The sequence below is a fragment of the Poromitra crassiceps genome (assembly GCF_964638095.1).
Source record: "Poromitra crassiceps genome assembly, chromosome: 2".
In the NCBI taxonomy this organism is placed as follows: Eukaryota; Metazoa; Chordata; class Actinopteri; order Beryciformes; family Melamphaidae; genus Poromitra; species Poromitra crassiceps.
Genome location: NC_139624.1, coordinates 74,536,472 through 74,557,130, shown reverse-complemented (window position 1 = coordinate 74,557,130; position 20,659 = coordinate 74,536,472). Strand labels below are relative to the sequence as shown.

Here is a 20,659-nt window from a genome sequence, read left to right as displayed (position 1 = left end):
TGTGGTAATTTCGTTAGAGTATTTTGCTTGAATAACAGGCGTGATAAAAAAACGTAGCTGAATTTTCCAGGAATACTCTCTCCAGATAAGAGAACTTGTTGTTTTCCATGAGTTATTGCTTATGTCCTTCCATATTTCTGGGGTTAGCGTAAAGTTAAGTTCTTTCTCCCAATTGGAAATTGCCTTGATTTCATGCCTTCTAGGTTTTTCTTCTATTATACGGTAAATCTGGCCAAGAATATTTTTGGTGTTGACTTTACTAGATGTTTTTATTACACAGGTTATTAAAGGATGTATTTCCTTTGTTGTTTTATTTAAGCCCATGTCTTTGATCAGATAGTTTCTAATTTGAAAATACTTGTAAAAGTTTGTTTTTGGTAAATTATATATTTTTGATAAATTTTCGAAGCTATCTATTCCTTTATCTGTAACTATTTGATTATATCGAATCAAGCCTTTGCTTGCCCAGTTTTTGAAAATGTTATCATTGAGGGTTGGTGTAAATTCCCTGTCCATAGCGATTTCTCTTAAAAATATCAGGTCCTTCTGAATTTCCTTAGTTTTTGTTACTTCTGTCCAGGCCTTTATTGTGCTCTTTACACATGTATTTTCAATTCTGTCAATCTCCTTCTTTGTCATTTTAGCAGATATATACATGTTCCAGTATTTACCCATCTGTTGAAGTTCCATTTGTTTCCATTTTGCTATGGATTGTTTACATAGCCAGTTGGTGATTGGTTTAATCAAAGCGGCATAATAATAATTAATTAAATTTGGTAGAGCAAGTCCCCCATTTAATTTGGTTAATTTAAGTGTTTTCAATTTTATCCGAGGTTTTCTTCCTCCCCAAATAAAATTTGTGAGGGTTTTATCCCATTGATTAAAGATTTTTTTTGGTATGAAGATTGGCAGGTTTTGGAACAAGAAAAGAAATATTGGCAGTATATTTGTTTTAATTACCTCAATTCTCTCTATTAATGATAGTGGTATTAATGTCCATTTATTAAGGTCACGTTTAATCTGGGTCTCCAATGTTTCAAAGTTATATTGATATAAATTCTTAGGCTCCTGCAGATCATCACCCCTAAGTATTTCAGTTTGTTTTGGACCCATCTAAATTTATATTTCGCTTTTATGGTTTGTGATATTGATTGTCCAACTACCATAGCTTCTGATTTACCCATATTTAGTTTGTAGTCAGATACTACACTATATTGTGTTATTTCCTCCATAACTGCCTCCAATGATTGTGGAATGTTAGTCAAAAAGAGGATGAGCTCATCTGCGTAAATTGCCAATTTATGTTCTTCTTGTTCCACTGCCACTCCTTGTATTTTACAATTTTGTCTTATTTTCTCTGCAAAAGGTTCCATTGCTAAAATAAAGATGAGGGGAGACAAGGGGTCACCCTGGCGTGTGCCCCAAGAGAGGTTAAAGGAGTCTGATATTGTGCCATTTACCCGTATTCTTGCCTTAGGAGTATTATATATAATCTTTAACCAGCTAATAAAAGTTTCATTAAATTTGAATTTTTGGCACACTTCAAATATGAAGGGCCAAGACACTCTATCAAATGCCTTCTCGGCGTCTAGGGTTAGGATAAGCATTTGTTGTTTTGATTTTGAAGAGTTTTCTATTATGTTCAGGGTTCTTCTGACATTGTCTCCTAGAGTTCTATTAGGAACAAAGCCAGTTTGGTCTGGATTTATGATCATGGGAGTAATCATTTGTAGTCTTTTTGCAATGATAGAGGTAAGTAATTTATGGTCTACATTTAATAAAGATATTGGGCGGTATGAGGCACAGTCTTCTAATTCTTTACCTTCCTTATGGATTAACGTAATGATTGCCATATCCCATGTATTTGCATATTGATTATTCTCTAACGCCCAGTTGTAGGATTTGCATAGCAGTGGTACTAATAGCGATTGAAATTCCTTATAAAACTCATTTGTGAAGCCATCACTTCCTGGGGATTTTTCATTTTTTGTCTTTTTTATGATTTCTAATAATTCGGACTCCTTTATTGGGTTAGTTAGTTGATTATTTTGTTCTTCTGTTACTTCTGGTAAGATAATAGTTTCCAAATATTTATGTATTTTTTCTATAAGATTTTCTTGTAATTCCGGAGTATACAGTTTCTGGTCAAATTTGACAAATTCTTTAGCTATTTCAGACCTTTTTATTAATATATTACCAGAACTGTCTTTAATTTTTAGGATCCGAGCTTTATTACTCTGTCTTCGTAACCTCCATGCTAGCGTTTTCTGGGCCCTTGGTCCACTATCATAATACTTTTGCTTAGTAAATGCGAGTGCTTTTTCTATATGTTCCATATCCAGAAGATCTATTTGTTTTTTAATTTGATCCATTTCATCTAGTATTTGTTTATCTGCTCTCTTTTTATGTTCTTCCTGAAGTATTTTCAGTTTACTATTCAAGTTATTTCTTTCCCTCTCTTTTTGCTTCTTCTTAAATGAGGAAAAGGCTATAATCTCACCTCTGATAACTGCTTTAGCCCCTTCCCAAACCATTAAAGGGGAGACTTCTCCATTATCATTAATCTCAATGTATTGTTTAATTACTGCTGCTATTTTATTTTTAAATTCTATGTCTTTTAGAAGGGTGTTATTTAATCTCCAGATTGATGCACCTTTTTCTATTGCTAAGGTTATCTCCATAGAGATTATGGCGTGATCTGATATATCTATTTTACCAATAGAGCATTGTTTAACTTTCTCTAACTCTGATCTATACATGAGAAAGTAATCTAATCTCGAGTATTTGTTATATGTTTTGGAGTAGTAAGTGTAATCTCTTTCATTAGGATGTAATTTTCTCCAAACGTCTATAATGCCTATTTCTGTTTCTACCCTCTTCAGCAATGCTGATGTTTTCTCTGATTTATGTTTTATATTATATTGACAGTCTAATTTTGCATCCATGATCAAATTTAAATCCCCGCCAATTATTGTTGTCCCCTTTGCCTCTGAAGTAATTAATGTTATCAATTTAGCGATTAATTCTGGTCCCTGCCCTGGTGGGTTATATATGTTTAGCAGTGTTATTTCTAAATCTTCTATTTTGCCCGTGACGAAAATATATCTCCCCTCCTTATCTGCAATAGTTTTTTCGACTTGAAAAGGAATATTTTTTCGGATTAATATTGCAACTCCCCTTTTTGCAGAGGAGTGAGATGAAAAGAAAACCTGAGCAGCTGCAAGTTGTTCCAATTTTTTATGTTCTTCTTTTGATAAATGGGTTTCTTGAAGAAATGTTATGGTTCCTCCCTCCCTTTTTAGTTTTAGCAAGATTTTTTTTCTTTTAATGGGGTTATTTAATCCATTCACATTAAGCAAGTTTATTTTAAGGTCTGTGATCATGGCGAGGGAAGTACATTACCTGCTTGATCTCCCTGGGGAAATCCATGGCTCCTCCTTTCCAAATGCATCCACGAAGTTATATGGCTTCCCCTTGCAAACCCAACTATGTACAAAGGATAAGAAAAAAACTAACCTAGAATAACCTAGCATAAGAAATAAAGCAAAAAGAAACAAAACAAAAAAAACTAAAATAACCTGACCTCCATTAGTGCTACCACCTACCAAGGGTAGCATTTTGTTTTCCATGGGTAAGAGAAACCACATGGATACTAGGGTCCATAAAAAGTTGGTACCCTTCTCTTGAAAAGAAACAAGACCATTGACAGCACATGACTGATGGATGTGTTGCATGGGCCTACTTTACCCCCCCTTCCCCTTCCCCCGGTCAATATATTTATTCTGCTATTGTGGTCCCTATAAAACAGGAAAAAAATAATATAACATTAATAATAATAATAATAATAATAATAATAATAATAATAATAATAATAATAATAATAATAATAGTATTAAAGAGTCTATTAGATATATACCTTTTTAACCCCCCCCCCCCCCCCATGTAGCACACACACACACACACACACACACACACACACGTCCCTCCTCACTCATACATATACACTTCAATCAGAGCTGGTTTAGTTAAACATTTGAGACTATTCAAAGTCCACACATATATTTGTAATATGGAAGTGGGGGGGGGGGGGGGGGGGGCACGCGTGCATCCGTGAAGAATGGACGGCCCACAAGGTATTCTTGAGCCTCTCACGCCCTACATCCCCGCCCGCCCACACCCCATCTCCCCCTAAAACAAAAAGAAACATTCCAAAGGAAAATACATAATTAAAAATTGAATATAAAAAGGAGAAAAACAAAAGAAAAAATAAATAAATAGTATCAAATTGCTCATTTCAAGTACAAGTTCAAATCTGACATCCAAGAACGTGCTTTCCCTGCTACCTGTTAGGTCTCATCTCGTCTCTTCTCTGTCTGTCTTTCCCTGCTACCTGTCTAAGACAGGTCTCATCTCTGTCTGTCTTTCTCATCATTTCTCCCTCTCTTTCTTTCTTATTCTCTCTGTCCTTCTTTCTCATAGTGCGTTCTACTTTATTCATCTTAGAGCTTATCTTAGTTTGCCTTAGCTGTTTTGTCTCCCCATCTCATCCCTTATCCCGTTCTCTCTCACTCATTGACTGTCTGTCTGTCTGTCTGTCTGTCTCTCTGCCTGTCTGTCTGTCTGTCTCTCTGTCTGTCTGCCTGTCTGTCTATCCATCCCACCCCCTGCCTGTTTGTCGGTGAGGCAAAGGACAACCTGACCTATGGAAACGGAGTAAGAAGTGTGAACACACTGTCTGCTTTTAAAAGTCACCTCCACGTGGGCGTCTTCCATCTTTGTCTTCCCCTCCATTTTAGCTGTGTCAATTCCTCAGAGCAGAGGCCTTCGACAACAAGTCAATATCAGCCTTCTCTCTGCCGCACACATGCTACTGTGTACACACACACATGCACAGATATACACACACACACACACATATGCACAGATACACACACACACACACACACACACACATCAACTCTGTATGTCTCACAATCAATAGTCCCAATATGGAGCTGGCACCAGCTCTGCTCAATACTTTAATGGACGTTAGTGTAACTGGAGGGCGGGACATTAATGTTATTGCTTTCCCCCCCATCCCTCGCTCCCTCCCTCCTTCCCTCGCTCGCTCCCTCCCCCCATCCCTCGCTCTCTCCCTCCCCCCATCCCTCGCTCCCTCCCTCCCTCCCTCCTTCCCTCGCTCCCTCCCTCCTTCCCTTGCTGCCTCCCTCCCCCCATCCCTCGCTCTCTCCCTCCTTCCTTCGCTCCCTCCCTCCTTCCCTCCCTCACTCCCTCCCTCCATCGCTCTGGCTTTTCCCAGCACATTCTCTCCGCTTCATCCACCACTCCATTTTCTTTCCTGTTTCACACCTTCTCTCCTGTCTTTTAAGTGTTTCATCATGGAACAAGATGTGCACATCTGCTGCTGTAGGGGTTTGAAGTGTTTGTGTATCTAAGGTTAACCACCCCCTCTCTCTCTGTCTCTCTCTCTCTTTCTCTGTGTCTCTGTCTCTCTCTCAGACTCTGACGGAGCCTGCCATCTTTGCCAGGGAGACCAGTTGTGATTGTCGCGCCCCTCATGAGAAACTCACCATTGCTCAAGCCCGCAGAGGCACTCCAGGTACACCTCCTCTCCTCCCCTTCCTCCTGATCTGTGCCCTCCTCCTCCTCCTCTCACCTTTCCTCCCTGCTATTCTCATACTTCCTGCTCTTTTCAATCAGCTCAACAACACAACTCAACCAGCTGTGCCCTGATTTGATTCCAATATTCCACTACTCCTACTACTCCTACTACTGCTACTACTCCTACTACTACTACTACTCCTACTACTACTACTACTCCTCCTCCTACTACTCCTACTACTACTACTACTCCTACTACTACTCCTACTACTTCTACTACTACTCCTACTACTCCTACTACTACTACTACTCCTACTACTACTCCCACTACTACTACTACTACTCCTACTATTCCTACTACTATTATTACTACTACTACTACTACTGCTGCTACTACTACTACTCCTACTACTCCTACTACTACTACTCCTACTATTCCTACTACTACCACTGCTGCTACTACTACTACTCCTACTACTACTCCTACTACTCCTACTACTCCTACTACTCCTACTACTACTCCTACTACTACTCCTCCTACTACTACTCCTCCTACTACTACTACTACTACTACTACTACCACTGCTGCTACTACTACCCCTACTACTCCTACTACTCCTACTACTACTACTACTACTACTACTCCTACTACTACTACTACTCCTACTACTACTACTACTACTACTACTCCTACTACTACTACTATTACTACTCCTGCTACTACTACTACTACTCCTACTCCTACTACTACTCCTACTACTACTACTACTACTACTACTACTACTACTACTACTCCTACTATACTACTACTACTACTACTACTAATACTACCCATACTACTGCTACCGTTACTGCTACTACCCATTCTGCTGCTACTACTTCTAATACTACTGTAGTATTGCTGACCTTTTCTCCCTTCATCTGAGCAAAGATTATTGGACATCCCTCGAACCGGTTTAAAACCCAAGGTGGTGCATCCCGGCGGCTCACCTGGTAGCACGCGTATGACAGAAGCTCGGTCCTTTGCGCGGTCGACGCGGGTTCGAATCCGACCAGAGGTCCTTTGGCGAATGTCATCCCCTCTCTCTCTCCCCACCTTTCCTGTCTGCCTACTGTTCAAAAATGCCCCCCCCCCCCCCAAAAAAAAAACAAAAACAAAAAACAAACACAAAAAACAACAAAACCTGGTGCTTGTCAAGATGTTGCAGGCAGTTTGTGGAATGGCCTCTTCCTTATCATTATGATTCTTAGATTCATGCGATGTCTTCAGAAATCAGCTGAAAACTATTTTATGCAGACAAGCTTTTGCTTCGCCTGTGGTCATTTGTTCCGTTTGATTTGATTGCCTCTTATTGGTTTTATCTCCTCATCTTTGGAACTGTTATCCTCGTTCCTTTGAACGTTTGAGCTTTGATCCTTTTGTTGCTGTTATTTTCATTATTAAAGGGACATACCATGTTTTTCCTCTTACATGTGGTGCTATTTATCCATCTACATCGTGAGTTGCTGAGTTTTGGAGATATCAGGTGTAGAGATTTCTGCCTTTTCTCCAACACAATGGAACTGGATGGCACTCGGCTTGTGGTGCTCAAAACGTCAAAAAGATACATTTGAAAAACTCAACAGCAATGTCTCTTTCCAGAAATAATGACCCGGTTACCCAAGATAACACAAACCTAGTTGTGAGCAGTTTCATATAGGAACTATCTAGCAGCTAGCGGCTGTAGTTCGGTCTAAAGAAAATAGTTCCTACATGAAAATGCACACAACAAGGTTTGTGGATTATCTTGAATAACCGGGTCATGATTTCTGGAAAGAGACATTGCTGTTGAGTTTTTCAAATGTATGTTTTTGTCACTTCGACCACCACAAGTCGAGTGCCATCCAGTTCCATTGTATTTGAGACAAGGCAGACATCTTTAGGGCTGATATCTCCAACACTCAGGCAACTAACACAAAACGATCTAGGTGGATAAATAGCACTACAGGTGAGAGGGAAAATTGTGATTGTGTATCTGTGAAGGGTACTATACAAATGAACTTTACTGACTTGACTTTAGTAGCCTACTCCCACACATTGTGACCGTAGTCATCATGGTAGGCTTGTTTGTCTCTGACAGTGTTGTTGTGTTGCTGTGTGTTATCAGTGGACCGGCCAGTCAGAGTCTATGCAGATGGCATCTTTGACCTGTTCCACTCCGGCCATGCTCGCGCTCTCATGCAGGCCAAGAACCTCTTCCCAAACACCTACCTGATAGTGGGAGGTAGGACAGACACACACATACACGCACACACACACACACGCGCGCGCACGTACGCGCACACGCACACGCGCACACACACACACCCACACACACCCCCCCCACACACACACACACCCTACTGAAAACAACCCATCTGCAATTCTGTAACTGATGGTTAACTTATGTTCCGTGTTTGTGTGTTGTGTGTGTGTCGCGTGTGTGTGTGTGTGTTGTGTTGTGTGTGTGTGTGTGTGTGTACACACAATAGTGTGCAGTGACGAGCTGACCCATAAATACAAAGGTTTCACGGTCATGACAGAGGACGAACGCTATGAGGCGCTGAGACACTGCCGCTATGTCGACGAGGTGGTGAGGGACGCACCCTGGACCCTCACACCTGACTTCCTTGAGAATCACAAGGTGTGTGTGTGTGTGTGTGTGGCTTTTTGTCATATTGTGTTTATGAGCAAACCCTTTCTATGCACTCCATCTCACCTGTACCTCTAACCTCTGAATGATGTTTCATACCGTGTGTGTGTGTGTGTGTGTGTGCGCGCGTGCGTGCGTGTGTGTATGTGTGTGCAACATGTCCTTTGATTGTTTCTCAGATCGATTTTGTGGCTCATGACGATATCCCATACTCCTCAGCAGGAAGTGAGGACGTCTATAAACACATCAAGGAGGCAGGTTAGTGTGTGTGTGTGTGTGTGTGTGTGTGTGTGTGTGTGTGTGTGTGTGTGTGTGTGTGTGATGCTCTACACCAGTGCTTCTCTGGGGTCCCCAAGAAGTTACCACAATTAGTCACTATTGTGACCATAGTGTCTGTAGAAACTGCTATTGGTGTTGGTTAAAGGTGTAGCCTCAGCAAGGATGGGTGGGTGATGGAATATCATCAGACAGGTGTAGATTGATGTAAACAGATGATACAGATGATTTTACCTAAACACAAAAAGGTATTAACAAAGGTTTCAAACAAACAAGGGAAAACATTCAACTGTAAAGTAATAATACATCTAATTCAAATATACAAAGGGAATAACTAACTATAACAAGACTTACTGGCAATGATGCATCTGCACATTGGTGAACATCAAGGGAAGGACAAAGCAGCCTCCTCCACTGCTGTCTGGAGCCTACTGAGCCTCACCCGATCAGCCGTCCTTTATTGAGCCCAGGTGCGGCCCAATCAGGGCCCCAGGTGTGGCTGATTAGGCGAGGCTGAGCTGGTGGGGGGATTTTGTACAGCCGCCCCTCAAATATAGCATTATATTTGATAAATAAACTCAGGTCAGGGTCCAGAAAATCCAGGGTTAGCTGTAGGAGGAAAGGCTGCCATACATCACCCAAGGGAGATGGGCGTCCCGCCGTCCCATGAAAAACAAGTTTTGGGTTCACAGGCTCCAGGTCAGGCAGGATGGTTGAAGGGCACCACGGGTCCGGAGGGCGTCCAGGGGGAAGGTCAGAAGGGTGGTGCAACCCTGGACGATGGCCCAGACGCTGATGACACAGGTAGCAGCACCCTTCCGGAGGCCGACCTGGATGCTGGTGGTGGAATGGTGCCACGGTAGGTCGGCGCCAAGGGATGGGTGCCAAGGGAGCAGATGGAGGTGCGGGAGCCACCCGAGCAGGAGGTCTAGGGGGCACTGGGGCTAGAGCCGGGGGGGCCACCGGTGCAGGGGGCACCAGGACTGGCGGTGCGGGGGGCACCAGGACTGGCGGTGCGGGGGACACCAGGACTGGCGGTGCGGGGGGCACTGGGACTGGAGCCAGGGGGGCCACTGGGACTGGCGGTGCGGGGGGCACCGGAACTGGCAGTGCGGGGGGCACCGGGACTGGAGCCAGGGGGGCCACCGGGACTGGCAGTGCGGGGGGCACTGGGACTGGAGCCAGGGGGGCCACCGAGCCTGGCAGTGCGGGGGGCACCGGGACTGGAGCCAGGGGGGCCACCGGGACTGGCAGTGCGGGGGGCACTGGGACTAGAGCCAGGGGGCCCACCAGGACTGGTGGTGCGGGGGGCACCGGAACTGGCAGTGCGGGGGGCACTGGGACTGGAGCCAGGGGGGCCACCAGGGCTGGCGGTGCAGAGGGCACCGGAACTGGCAGTGCGGGGGGCACTGGGACTAGAGCCAGGGGGGCCAGGGGGGCCACCGGGACTGGCGGTGCGGGGGGCACCGGAACTGGCAGTGCGGGGGGCACTGGGACTGGAGCCAGGGGGGCCACCGGAATCTGAGGAGGTGCAGGGAGCACCTGAGGCGGAGGAGGTGCAGGGAGCACCTGAGGTGGAGGAGGTGCAAGGAGCTGGAGAGTCTGAGGAGGTGCAGGGAGCACCTGAGGCGGAGGAGGAGGCGCCTGGAACACCTGAGGCAGAGGAGGTGCAGGGAGCACCCGAGGCAGAGGAGGTGGTGCCTGGAACACCTGAGGCAGAGGAGGAGGCGCAGGGAGCACCTGAGGCTGAGGAGGAGGCGCCTGGAACACCTGAGGCAGAGGAGGAGGCGCAGGGAGCACCTGAGGCTGAGGAGGAGGCGCCTGGAACACCTGAGGCAGAGGAGGAGGCGCAGGGAGCACCTGAGGCTGAGGAGGTGCAGGGGCCGCTCCTCTTCGGTACACACTCTGCTCTATCGTGTCAAGCCTCCTGCTAACCTGCATCAACAGGTGTCTATGGTGCTCACTAAGTTGATATGGTGCAGGTTGGCTAAGCTGTCTCCCAGGTGTATGCCCGACCACATGGCAATAATATTGTGTTGGGGGATGGGGTTGGGAGGTTTGTGCTACTGAAGGAGTGTAAAAGGCTGGATAATATCCATATTGTTGATGGTATCCAGGTGCCCACCTTGGTCCCTCTGCTGGTTGCTGGTTCCTCTGGTCCATTCCCACTTGCTGAGGCCAATCCAGCTCGAAGGACCATGTAGAAACTGCTATTGGTGTTGGTTAAAGGTGTAGCCTCAGCATGAGAATGAGGAGGACCAGAGGAACATATGCCAAGGGTTTTATTTAGACAGATTCCTTGGTGGGTGATGGAATATCATCAGACAGGTGTAGATTGATGTAAACAGATGGTACAGATGATTTTACCTAAACACAAAAAGGTATTAACAAAGGTTTCAAACAAACAAGGGAAAACATTCAACTGTAAAGTAATAATACATCTAATTCAAATATACAAAGGGAATAACTAACTATAACAAGACTTACTGGCAATGATGCATCTGCACATTGGTGAACATCAAGGGAAGGACAAAGCAGCCTCCTCCACTGCTGTCTGGAGCCTACTGAGCCTCACCCGATCAGCCGTCCTTTATTGAGCCCAGGTGCGGCCCAATCAGGGCCCCAGGTGTGGCTGATTAGGTGAGGCTGAGCTGGTGGGGGGATTTTGTACAGTGTCTGTGTTATCTCTCTACCTACAATACAGATAGCCATGGGATTCTAGGCAAAATCATATCTAACAATAAAAAATATTCTCATATTTGGGTCCAAGAGACTCATCAAGTGGGGGTCCATGGCTCTAATGTGGACTAAATCAGGGGTCCTTGATATGAAAAAGGTTGAGAATCACTCCTTTACATGTCAGCTTTTGATGAGTGTGTGTTTTTCCCCCATCTAATTGTGTGTGTGTGTGTGTGTGTGTGTGTGTGTGTGTGTGTGTGTGCGTGCGTGTGCGTGTGCGTGTGCGTGCGTGTGTGTGTGCATGTGTGTCTGTCAGGCATGTTTGTGCCCACCCAGCGGACAGAGGGAATCTCCACCTCTGACTTAATTACCCGAATCGTCAGGGACTATGACGTCTATGCCCGCCGCAACCTCATGCGTGGCTACACAGCCAAAGAACTGAACGTCAGCTACATCAATGTAAGAGCACGGTCAAATAAACACGTTATATTGTTTAACACTGCATCTTATCATGACTCTGTGTGCTCCCTCCAGGAGAAGAAGCTTTAGTTGTTGTAACATTGGCATTGCTGTAATGGCTTTCCCGCACCACGTGTTCCCTCCAGGAGAAGAAGCTTTAGTTGTTGTAACATTGGCATTGCTGTAATGGCTTTCCCGCACCACGTGTTCCCTCCAGGAGAAGAAGCTTTTGTTGTAGTAACATTGCTGTAATGTCTTCCCTCACCACGTGCTCCCTCCAGGAGAAGAAGCTTTTGTTGTAGCAACATTGCTGTAATGTCTTCCCTCACCACGTGCTCCCTCCAGGAGAAGAAGCTTTTGTTGTAGTAACATTGCTGTAATGTCTTCCCTCACCACATGTTCCCTCCAGGAGAAGAAGCTTTTGTTGTAGTAACATTGCTGTAATGTCTTCCCTCACCACATGTTCCCTCCAGGAGAAGAAGCTTTTGTTGTAGGAACATTGCTGTAATGGCTTCCCTCACCACATGTTCCCTCCAGGAGAAGAAGCTTTTGTTGTAGGAACATTGCTGTAATGGCTTCCCTCACCACGTGCTCCCTCCAGGAGAAGAAGCTTTAGTTGTTGTAACATTGCTGTAATGTCTTCCCTCACCACGTGCTCCCTCCAGGAGAAGAAGCTTTTGTTGTAGTAACATTGCTGTAATGGCTTCCCTCACCACGTGCTCCCTCCAGGAGAAGAAGCTTTTGTTGTAGGAACATTGCTGTAATGTCTTCCCTCACCACATGTTCCCTCCAGGAGAAGAAGCTTTTGTTGTAGGAACATTGCTGTAATGTCTTCCCTCACCACATGTTCCCTCCAGGAGAAGAAGCTTTTGTTGTAGGAACATTGCTGTAATGTCTTCCCTCACCACATGTTCCCTCCAGGAGAAGAAGCTTTAGTTGTTGTAACATTGCTGTAATGTCTTCCCTCACCACGTGCTCCCTCCAGGAGAAGAAGCTTTTGTTGTAGTAACATTGCTGTAATGGCTTCCCTCACCACGTGCTCCCTCCAGGAGAAGAAGCTTTTGTTGTAGGAACATTGCTGTAATGTCTTCCCTCACCACATGTTCCCTCCAGGAGAAGAAGCTTTTGTTGTAGGAACATTGCTGTAATGTCTTCCCTCACCACATGTTCCCTCCAGGAGAAGAAGCTTTTGTTGTAGTAACATTGCTGTAATGGCTTCCCTCACCACGTGCTCCCTCCAGGAGAAGAAGCTTTAGTTGTTGTAACATTGCTGTAATGTCTTCCCTCACCACGTGCTCCCTCCAGGAGAAGAAGCTTTAGTTGTTGTAACATTGCTGTAATGGCTTCCCTCACCACGTGCTCCCTCCAGGAGAAGAAGCTTTTGTTGTAGGAACATTGCTGTAATGGCTTCCCTCACCACATGTTCCCTCCAGGAGAAGAAGCTTTTGTTGTAGGAACATTGCTGTAATGGCTTCCCTCACCACGTGCTCCCTCCAGGAGAAGAAGCTTTTGTTGTAGGAACATTGCTGTAATGTCTTCCCTCACCACGTGCTCCCTCCAGGAGAAGAAGCTTTTGTTGTAGTAATAACATTGCTGTAATGTCTTCCCTCACCACGTGCTCCCTCCAGGAGAAGAAGCTTTTGTTGTAGTAATAACATTGCTGTAATGTCTTCCCTCACCACGTGCTCCCTCCAGGAGAAGAAGCTTTTGTTGTAGTAATAACATTGCTGTAATGGCTTCCCTCACCACGTGCTCCCTCCAGGAGAAGATTTTGTTGTAGTAATAACATTGGTGTAATGGCTTTACCTCACCGTGCATTCCTTCCAGGAGAAGAAGCTTTTGTTGTTGTAAAATTATTGTAATGGCTTCCCTTGCCGTGCGTTCCTTCCAGGAGAAGAAGCTTTAGTTGTAACATTGCTGTAATGGCTTCCATCACCGTGCGTTCCTTCCAGAAGAAGCTTGAGTTGTTGTAACATTTCTGTAATGGCTTCCCTCACTGTGCGTTCCTTCCAGGAGAAGAAGCTTTTGTTGTTGTAACATTGCTGTAATGGCTTTCCCTCATGTGCGCTCCCTCCAGGAGAAGAAGTACCGGCTGCAGAACCAGGTGGACCGTATGAAGGAGAAGGTCCGCACGGTCGAGGAGAAGAGCAAGCATTTCGTGTACCGCGTGGAGGAGAAGAGCCACGACCTCATCCAGAAGTGGGAGGAGAAATCCAGAGAGTTCATCGGCAACTTCCTGGAACTCTTCGGCCCTGATGGAACCTGGGTAAGTCATTGTGCATTCCATTTGTCCTGGGAACTAGGAATTTACAAGGTCAAAGGTCAGGAATTCCCCTTGTGATCTCACCTGACTTCAGATTTCCTCCCCCGATCTTGGGGGAGCCTCACCAGCCCCAACCTCAAAATCCAAGATGGCCAAGAACAGTAGTGAAAGACAAGTTGTAGTAAATACTGTTTATTAGCACTTGATGAGACAATGTTTGTCTCATTAAATCAATTGTGTACACACACACAAACACACACACACACACACACACACACACACACACACACACACACACACACACACACACACAGTACTGTCTAACTGGACATGTTAACTTGCTACAGTGTTTGTATGTATGCGCAAAATACCGTGGCGTTAACAACTGTTATTGCTAACAATAGCTATAGCCTGGCTAGAGCTACCCCCTGGCTGGTATTCCAAGTTCCCAATACAAATGGAATGCACCATTAGTCACACTCCTTTAGAAGGCTGGAAGGTGTCTTCACACAGTCACACTCTCCCACCTTGAGAGATTCCTTCTCCTGTGTCAATCAGCAAGTACATGCCTTCAAGTGGAATTATATCATACTAGGCATCTCACGCGCTGCGTGCGCTCGATTCCTAGGCTCGCTCGCCGAGCTGGCCCTGCAGCTCGCATACGCAGCTCGGGCAGCTGCGTGACACTCGAGCAATTGTGATGTCACTGATGATGTCATAGACATTGTGACATGTCTATGACATCATGAGTGACATCACAATTGCTCGAGTGTAACCAAAACCGTGACAAAAATTGCAGAATCCACTTACTCCCTTATATAATATAAGGAAGGATAATGTATGTTGTTAGACTTGTGTTCCGTCAAACCTCACTCATGTACTTCACTTATTTACCTCAACAAAAGAGACAAAGCACCATGCCTTATAGAGACAGAGCATTATTTATTTTAGCAGGTCCACAGTACCCATCAGTATATAAATGTGATTGTCCCACTGTGATGTAATAAATCCCACTGTGACATCACCAGTGATGTCATAAATCCCACTGTGACATCATCAGTGATGTCATAAATCATCATCAGTGATGTCATAAATCTGACATCATCAGTGATGCTGGTCTCATTGGCCACACAGCAGCCGAATTGCGGGCAAGGCCGCGGATCGGCCCAGCTGTGAATGCGAGCTGCAGGGCCAGCTTGGCGAGCTGCAGGGGCAGCTCAGCGAGCTGCAGGACGGGCGAGGCGGCCGCTGCGCGGTGACAGAATTGACCGAGTCGCATGGTATACAGTCCCTATGAATCACAGTATTCAGCATTCTTTGCAATTGCATGGCGATTCATATGGGTCTCTGGACATGATCCTATCCACCACTGATTCAGTGACGTCATTTTGTCCAGCCGATCAGGCATCCCGGACAGTATCTGTCCGAAATAACTGCCAGTAGATAAACTTACGTCCAGACGCTCATGAATCGCCATGCAGATTCAAAGACTGCTGAAAACTGATTCATAGGGGCTGGATAACAGGCTAGAATTTACCTGTATTCTTTAAAAGAAATATGTTGCACAATTGATTGTAGTGGATAAAGTCTCTGCACACCCAAGTGTGTGACAGGTGCGTCGGAGGAAGATAAAGCCAGTAGAACAGAAAACTCCCGCACACTGTCTCCCTTCTCTGGAGAATATATTTTTTATTTCTGGATGGACAAACGTTTCGGTCAGTAGACCTTCGTCAAGTGTTAATTGACAATTGATTGTATACATGGACTGTACAATCGCTGCGAATGTATAGCCTACACATATTACTGGTATAGTTGATGTCAGAAATATACATTTCCTCTTTGGCGCCCCGCTATTCTAGAGTAGCTTTGCTCATGAAGACACTGGTGTGCTTTGCATAATGTCACATGTTTTCTGATACATTTAAATGCATGCGCCAAGGCTTGTATCTATGGCAACATGTCAGCACATTCTACTACAGGCAATATCTATTTTTAGTCATAAATCTTGTGATATTTTAGTAATTCTAGCAATGAGATTTTATGCTACTTACTGTCTTTACCGCATCCACATAACATCCACTGGCTGTTGTTAGAGACCCAGAGATCCATTATGTTATTTATACATGGCTTATGTAGTGCTTAAGGTCTTTTCAGAATACAATAGGGCTTTATGACATGTGGATCTTTGCACGGTACAGTAAGTAAATTACTGACGCCCAACCTCTCTCCCATCCATAGAAACAGGTGTTTCAGGAGCGCAGCGGACGCATGCTGTCGTACGCCATGTCTCCCCGAGAGTCGCCCTGCGGCAGCCCCACCCGGGAGCTGTCCCCACTGCGCCCTCCCTCCCCGCCGTCTCCCCCACTCCGCTGGCACAACGCGCAGCCCTCCCCCCCGACCTCCCCCAAAGGAGCGTCCGCCTCCATAAGTAGCATGAGCGAAGGGGACGAGGACGAGAAGTAGACGTCCTTGAACTGAACACACTCCACACACACACACACATCACTCACAGTATACTGCCTGAAAACTGCTCACATGTGCGCAAACACACACACACACACACACACACATCCTGCCCCCTACACACACACACACCGGCAGCAGCGACTGTGCTGAGACCTTTATCCTCCAGGTAGTTGCACAGGTGCAAGGCAGAGGATGAGGGCCGTGACTGTTGGCAAGTCTCCTGGTGCAGCAGGCTGCGGCGATCCAAGCAGCCCTATGAGTCTAGCTGATAGGGCTTAGTTTGGGCCCTGTGTAGGTCCAGAACCCCTCTCAGCTTCTTCTGAAAGGAGCTGATCTGCTTTGGATTGTCCAGTCCTGATAGAGACTGTCCAAGACAGCCTGTTCATTATATCACCTCATTGTATATTTGTTAAGTTTAAGTTTTTTTTCTTCTTCTCCACATTACTGTAAATGGGACCTCAAGACATCTTGTATTTTCCATTATTTCACAGCCATCCACTGTGAGGACTGGGTGTGATGGTTAAAAAAAAGGTCACTGAGTTTTGCTGGGGGGCATACAGCCTCCTCAGCTACTACAACATCCTACAGATCATGTGAACAGACGGGAGCTAATTTCATGAATACATACTGTGTAATGTTGTGCTTGTAAGAACTACCTGTTAGCAGATGAAGCAGAGAAACGGCGCTCCCTAGAGCAGCGGATGAGACACTGCAGACATCCTCCTGGCACACAGACACACACTCAACTCGAACCCATTGCCAAATCTGCACCATTTGGGCATAGGTGATTGGCAAATTACCTAAAATATATGTTCAGAAGAGAGGGATTCTTAATCTTGGCTAGATAGCGTAACCTCTCTTCCTGAAAACTAATATCGGAGACACTTTCAAAGATAGGGACAAACTAATCGGTATGAAATCTCCACTGAAAGTAAATTATTTGTGTAAGACAAGGAAATTAAAATGGACATGGAATAAAATGGCCCTTTAAGTTCATAAAATGTAGCCTGGGTAAACCCAGCCTCCACGTGACTTCTACGTACTATCAGTCGCGAAGAAACGGGCATAGCCTGTGATGTCACGTTGAAGACTCATTAGCCAATGAACAGCCAGGAAAGGGTCTCGCGCTACTTTTGAATGCTAAAATGAAGCTGATAATGTACAATTTGATTCAAGGGGGAAAAAAAAAACATTCAAACTGTCCATTTTGCTACAACTCGACAGTGCTGCTTAATCCAGGACCTTACTTCCTGGAACTCTTGAGAGTAAAAAACTGGTCCATTGGAGTGAATGGAGATGTCGCGACTCTTCTATAGCTACAGTATACATGGCTCTGACCCAGGCTACATAAAATGTCCCTGAAAGTAAGACGGTTGAGACAAAAAATAATACCTTGAAAAGCAGTAACTGGATACAGTGAACAAAGGTTTTTAGTGCCTCAGTTTGCACAGCTTTGTTGTGTAGCAATAGATTCCTAATAGTAACATTCATGTGAGAGTTTGTCTGTTTTGACATAATAGCAGAAACAAGGTCTGTCATGACAGACGCTAAAAGAAACGCGCCTACCAGAGATTAGTGTTTCAGGGTGTTGGACTACGCTTAATCGATGTCTCTAAAAGCATCTATTTTAATGAGAGACCGATAAAACAGCTCCATTTATTAGCTTCTAGATGTAAACTGAGCCTTTGAGACCGAGCCTAGAGAGCAAAATGCAATCAACTGTGTCACGCTAATCTCTAATCAATCACACGCTATACAAAAAAGCAACAATGAAAACTCTTCACCACCACAATCATTAGGCCACACAGATATATCTCATCTCACAGAAACCTATCACCAGGAAGCTTGGAAAGATTTGTGCATTTTCACCATAGGCAGCCATGTATCTTTTTGTCATTTTGCTTTATCAATTGCTTGGTTCCGATTAAATGCTTGTTATCAAACTTGACAAACTTGGAGATGCCAGGTTTCTCCTTTGACACTCTGGTGATACTTGAAATATACTGTCTATAAGCCAGTGGTTCTGGGGACCACCAGGGGTCCCCCCAGCAAACTGATGAATTGTTAAACTTCACCATTATTTCATTTAAAAGAAGTTAACACAATTAGAGAATGTCGAAGAATTACTATTTTTGATCATAGTTGCACTGTTATCTCTCTAACACAGGAATGGAATTCTGAACAAAATCATATCTAACAATAAAAGAGAAAACATTTCATCAAAAGGGGGCGTGTGGCCCTAATGCATAATTAGGGGTCCTTGATATGGAAAAAGGGGTGAGAATCACTGGTCTCTACTATTTGAGGCCCTTGGGGTAAACTTGACATGTCAGGTTCTTCAAAAGCCATAACCTCACCCCCATGTTTTCTTTGCAAATCATTTGAAATGTGTGTAACAGATTTTCTGCTCAGGACTGCTCACCAGTGGCAGGCCGGAGCAGACCATTCTTCCACCCCCAATGCAATGTAGAGGTCTTACTGTCCTGTATGCACTACATGTAACTGCACTACAGTATATATGTACGAACTTTGGGAATGTGTCTTTTTTTGTCTTATTTTTTAATGTCTAATTCCAAACAGCTTGATATGTAAATAAAAGAAAAACGTATAATTGAATGTCAATTAAGGATCACCATTGGGTCATTTCAGCCTCTTAGACTGCAGAATACAAAGAAAATTCATTGACGAATCACGTGCAATGGCAATTCTCTTTATTGTAAATTTTGACAGTCTGTAAGTAGTTTAGTCTGTAAGATGATCTCATGCTGAATCACACCTTCAGACGGCTGTATCTCACTGTTATGGTGTATGTTGGTGAGCATTAGTTATGTTATGGTGTATTTTGGTGAGCATTAGTTTTGGTGTATGTTGGTGAGCATCAGTTATGGTGTATGTTAATGAGGTTTAGAGTGTACCGGATTTTGGAAATAACATTAATTGCATAACTTTGCATGATTTCCTCTGTAGTGAGCGAGGAGCCCATGCATACAAAGTGCTCAAACGTCTCTTTAAGGAGGAGAAAGGAGATAAACAAAGAGATCACTTCACACCGGCTGCTAATATCAACATTTTTCATATGGTTATATACATACTATACTCAGCAATACCAGAGGTACACAGACTCCAATAGTAAAGGTTGACTCAAACAACTGAAGGTGGAAGACTCCTGGGCCTCTAAATTGAACACAATCCATAACAGCTATAGGTTCCCAGTGGCGTGTATCTTCTCGTTCCTTATGACACTAGTGTAAATGTGACAGAGATGTGAAATTGGACCACACATTGTCCTTGTCAAAAGCTTTCCCTTATGCATCCAGTCCATTACGTGTGTGATTATGACTGAGAAACATCGAAGGCAGTGAACTGGGGCTTTAAATGAAGAGGACAGAAGTCTCCAGCCTGAACCTGCAACTCAGCAGGCACCAGCCAGTCCATCACTGAACATCACACTCAGGTACGTACTGCTGCTAGGTATGATGGCAGGTTACGAAGGTATTGGCAGTGACATACGGGATGACGGAAGTTTCCGTCATGAAGTGTCTTTCACAATTCTTCAACTAATAGTCCTTTCTTTCTTTTCACATCGGATGGAGCTGAAGGAGACGAGAAGAGGAATCACTTCAGGTTCTTAATATTCATGATCCAGCCTTAAACCAAGCTCTAAGTTTCATGAGGCTATGGTCTATTTCAGAAGCTCTAAGCACCGTGTCTCATTACTGACCTGGCTTTATGGCCACCTGGTCATAATTAGCCATCCTCCAACTCTAAAACTCTTGATAGAGGTGGACCAGTGATCGGAGTTTGATTGTATGAAATGTGTGAATGGAAAATAGGCGTATAGTTTTAGGTTAGTCACACTAGCAAAGTGCATCATAAAAGTTCCTGAATATGATTGGCATGTGACAAATATCAGATGGTTTGACAAGACGATCCAGTGCCTAGAGAGTTTAGTGGTTGAGATCTCTGCTCCTGGACCCACCTTACTCCTGCTGGCTTTCCAGAACAATCTGTCTTACCTTTGTTGTGTCTTGCTTGATCTCCTAACATATAAAGAAGAAACTACAGGAGTGGCCCACCATACCCCTTAAAAATTATCAGAGAAAAATCATCAAATGTTCATCAAGATTAAATGGTTCTCCACACTGTATAGGTAGTTCAGAAATGGCCGCTTTGTTCCTGGATACAATAAAGTAAACTATCAAGACCTTGTGCGTTAGAATAGCTATTTTTCTACGTTTACTTT

General features: G+C 44.4%; 2 protein-coding genes across 2 annotated transcripts in view; one reads left to right on the top strand and one right to left on the bottom strand.

Moving 5' to 3' along the window:
- Positions 1–16,413, top strand: part of LOC310800398 (choline-phosphate cytidylyltransferase B-like) — a gene marked incomplete at both ends in the record, with an annotated part of 17,359 nt that extends 946 nt beyond the window's left edge. Inside the window, 8 exons of the mRNA XM_083662998.1 lie at positions 4,797–4,874; positions 5,500–5,599; positions 7,749–7,865; positions 8,113–8,264; positions 8,453–8,531; positions 11,545–11,687; positions 13,765–13,953; positions 16,189–16,413. Of these exons, the coding sequence (XP_083519124.1) occupies positions 4,797–4,874; positions 5,500–5,599; positions 7,749–7,865; positions 8,113–8,264; positions 8,453–8,531; positions 11,545–11,687; positions 13,765–13,953; positions 16,189–16,413 (1,083 nt within the window). The remainder of the gene's footprint in view (positions 1–4,796; positions 4,875–5,499; positions 5,600–7,748; positions 7,866–8,112; positions 8,265–8,452; positions 8,532–11,544; positions 11,688–13,764; positions 13,954–16,188) is intronic.
- Positions 16,414–19,186: 2,773 nt separating this feature from the next.
- Positions 19,187–20,659, bottom strand: part of LOC310772310 (pyruvate dehydrogenase (acetyl-transferring) kinase isozyme 3, mitochondrial-like) — a 17,403-nt gene continuing 15,930 nt past the window's right edge. The window contains exon 11 of the mRNA XM_083632077.1: positions 19,187–20,659. This exon is cut by the window's right edge and continues 2,222 nt beyond it. The gene's annotated coding sequence lies outside the window, so the exon portion shown is untranslated.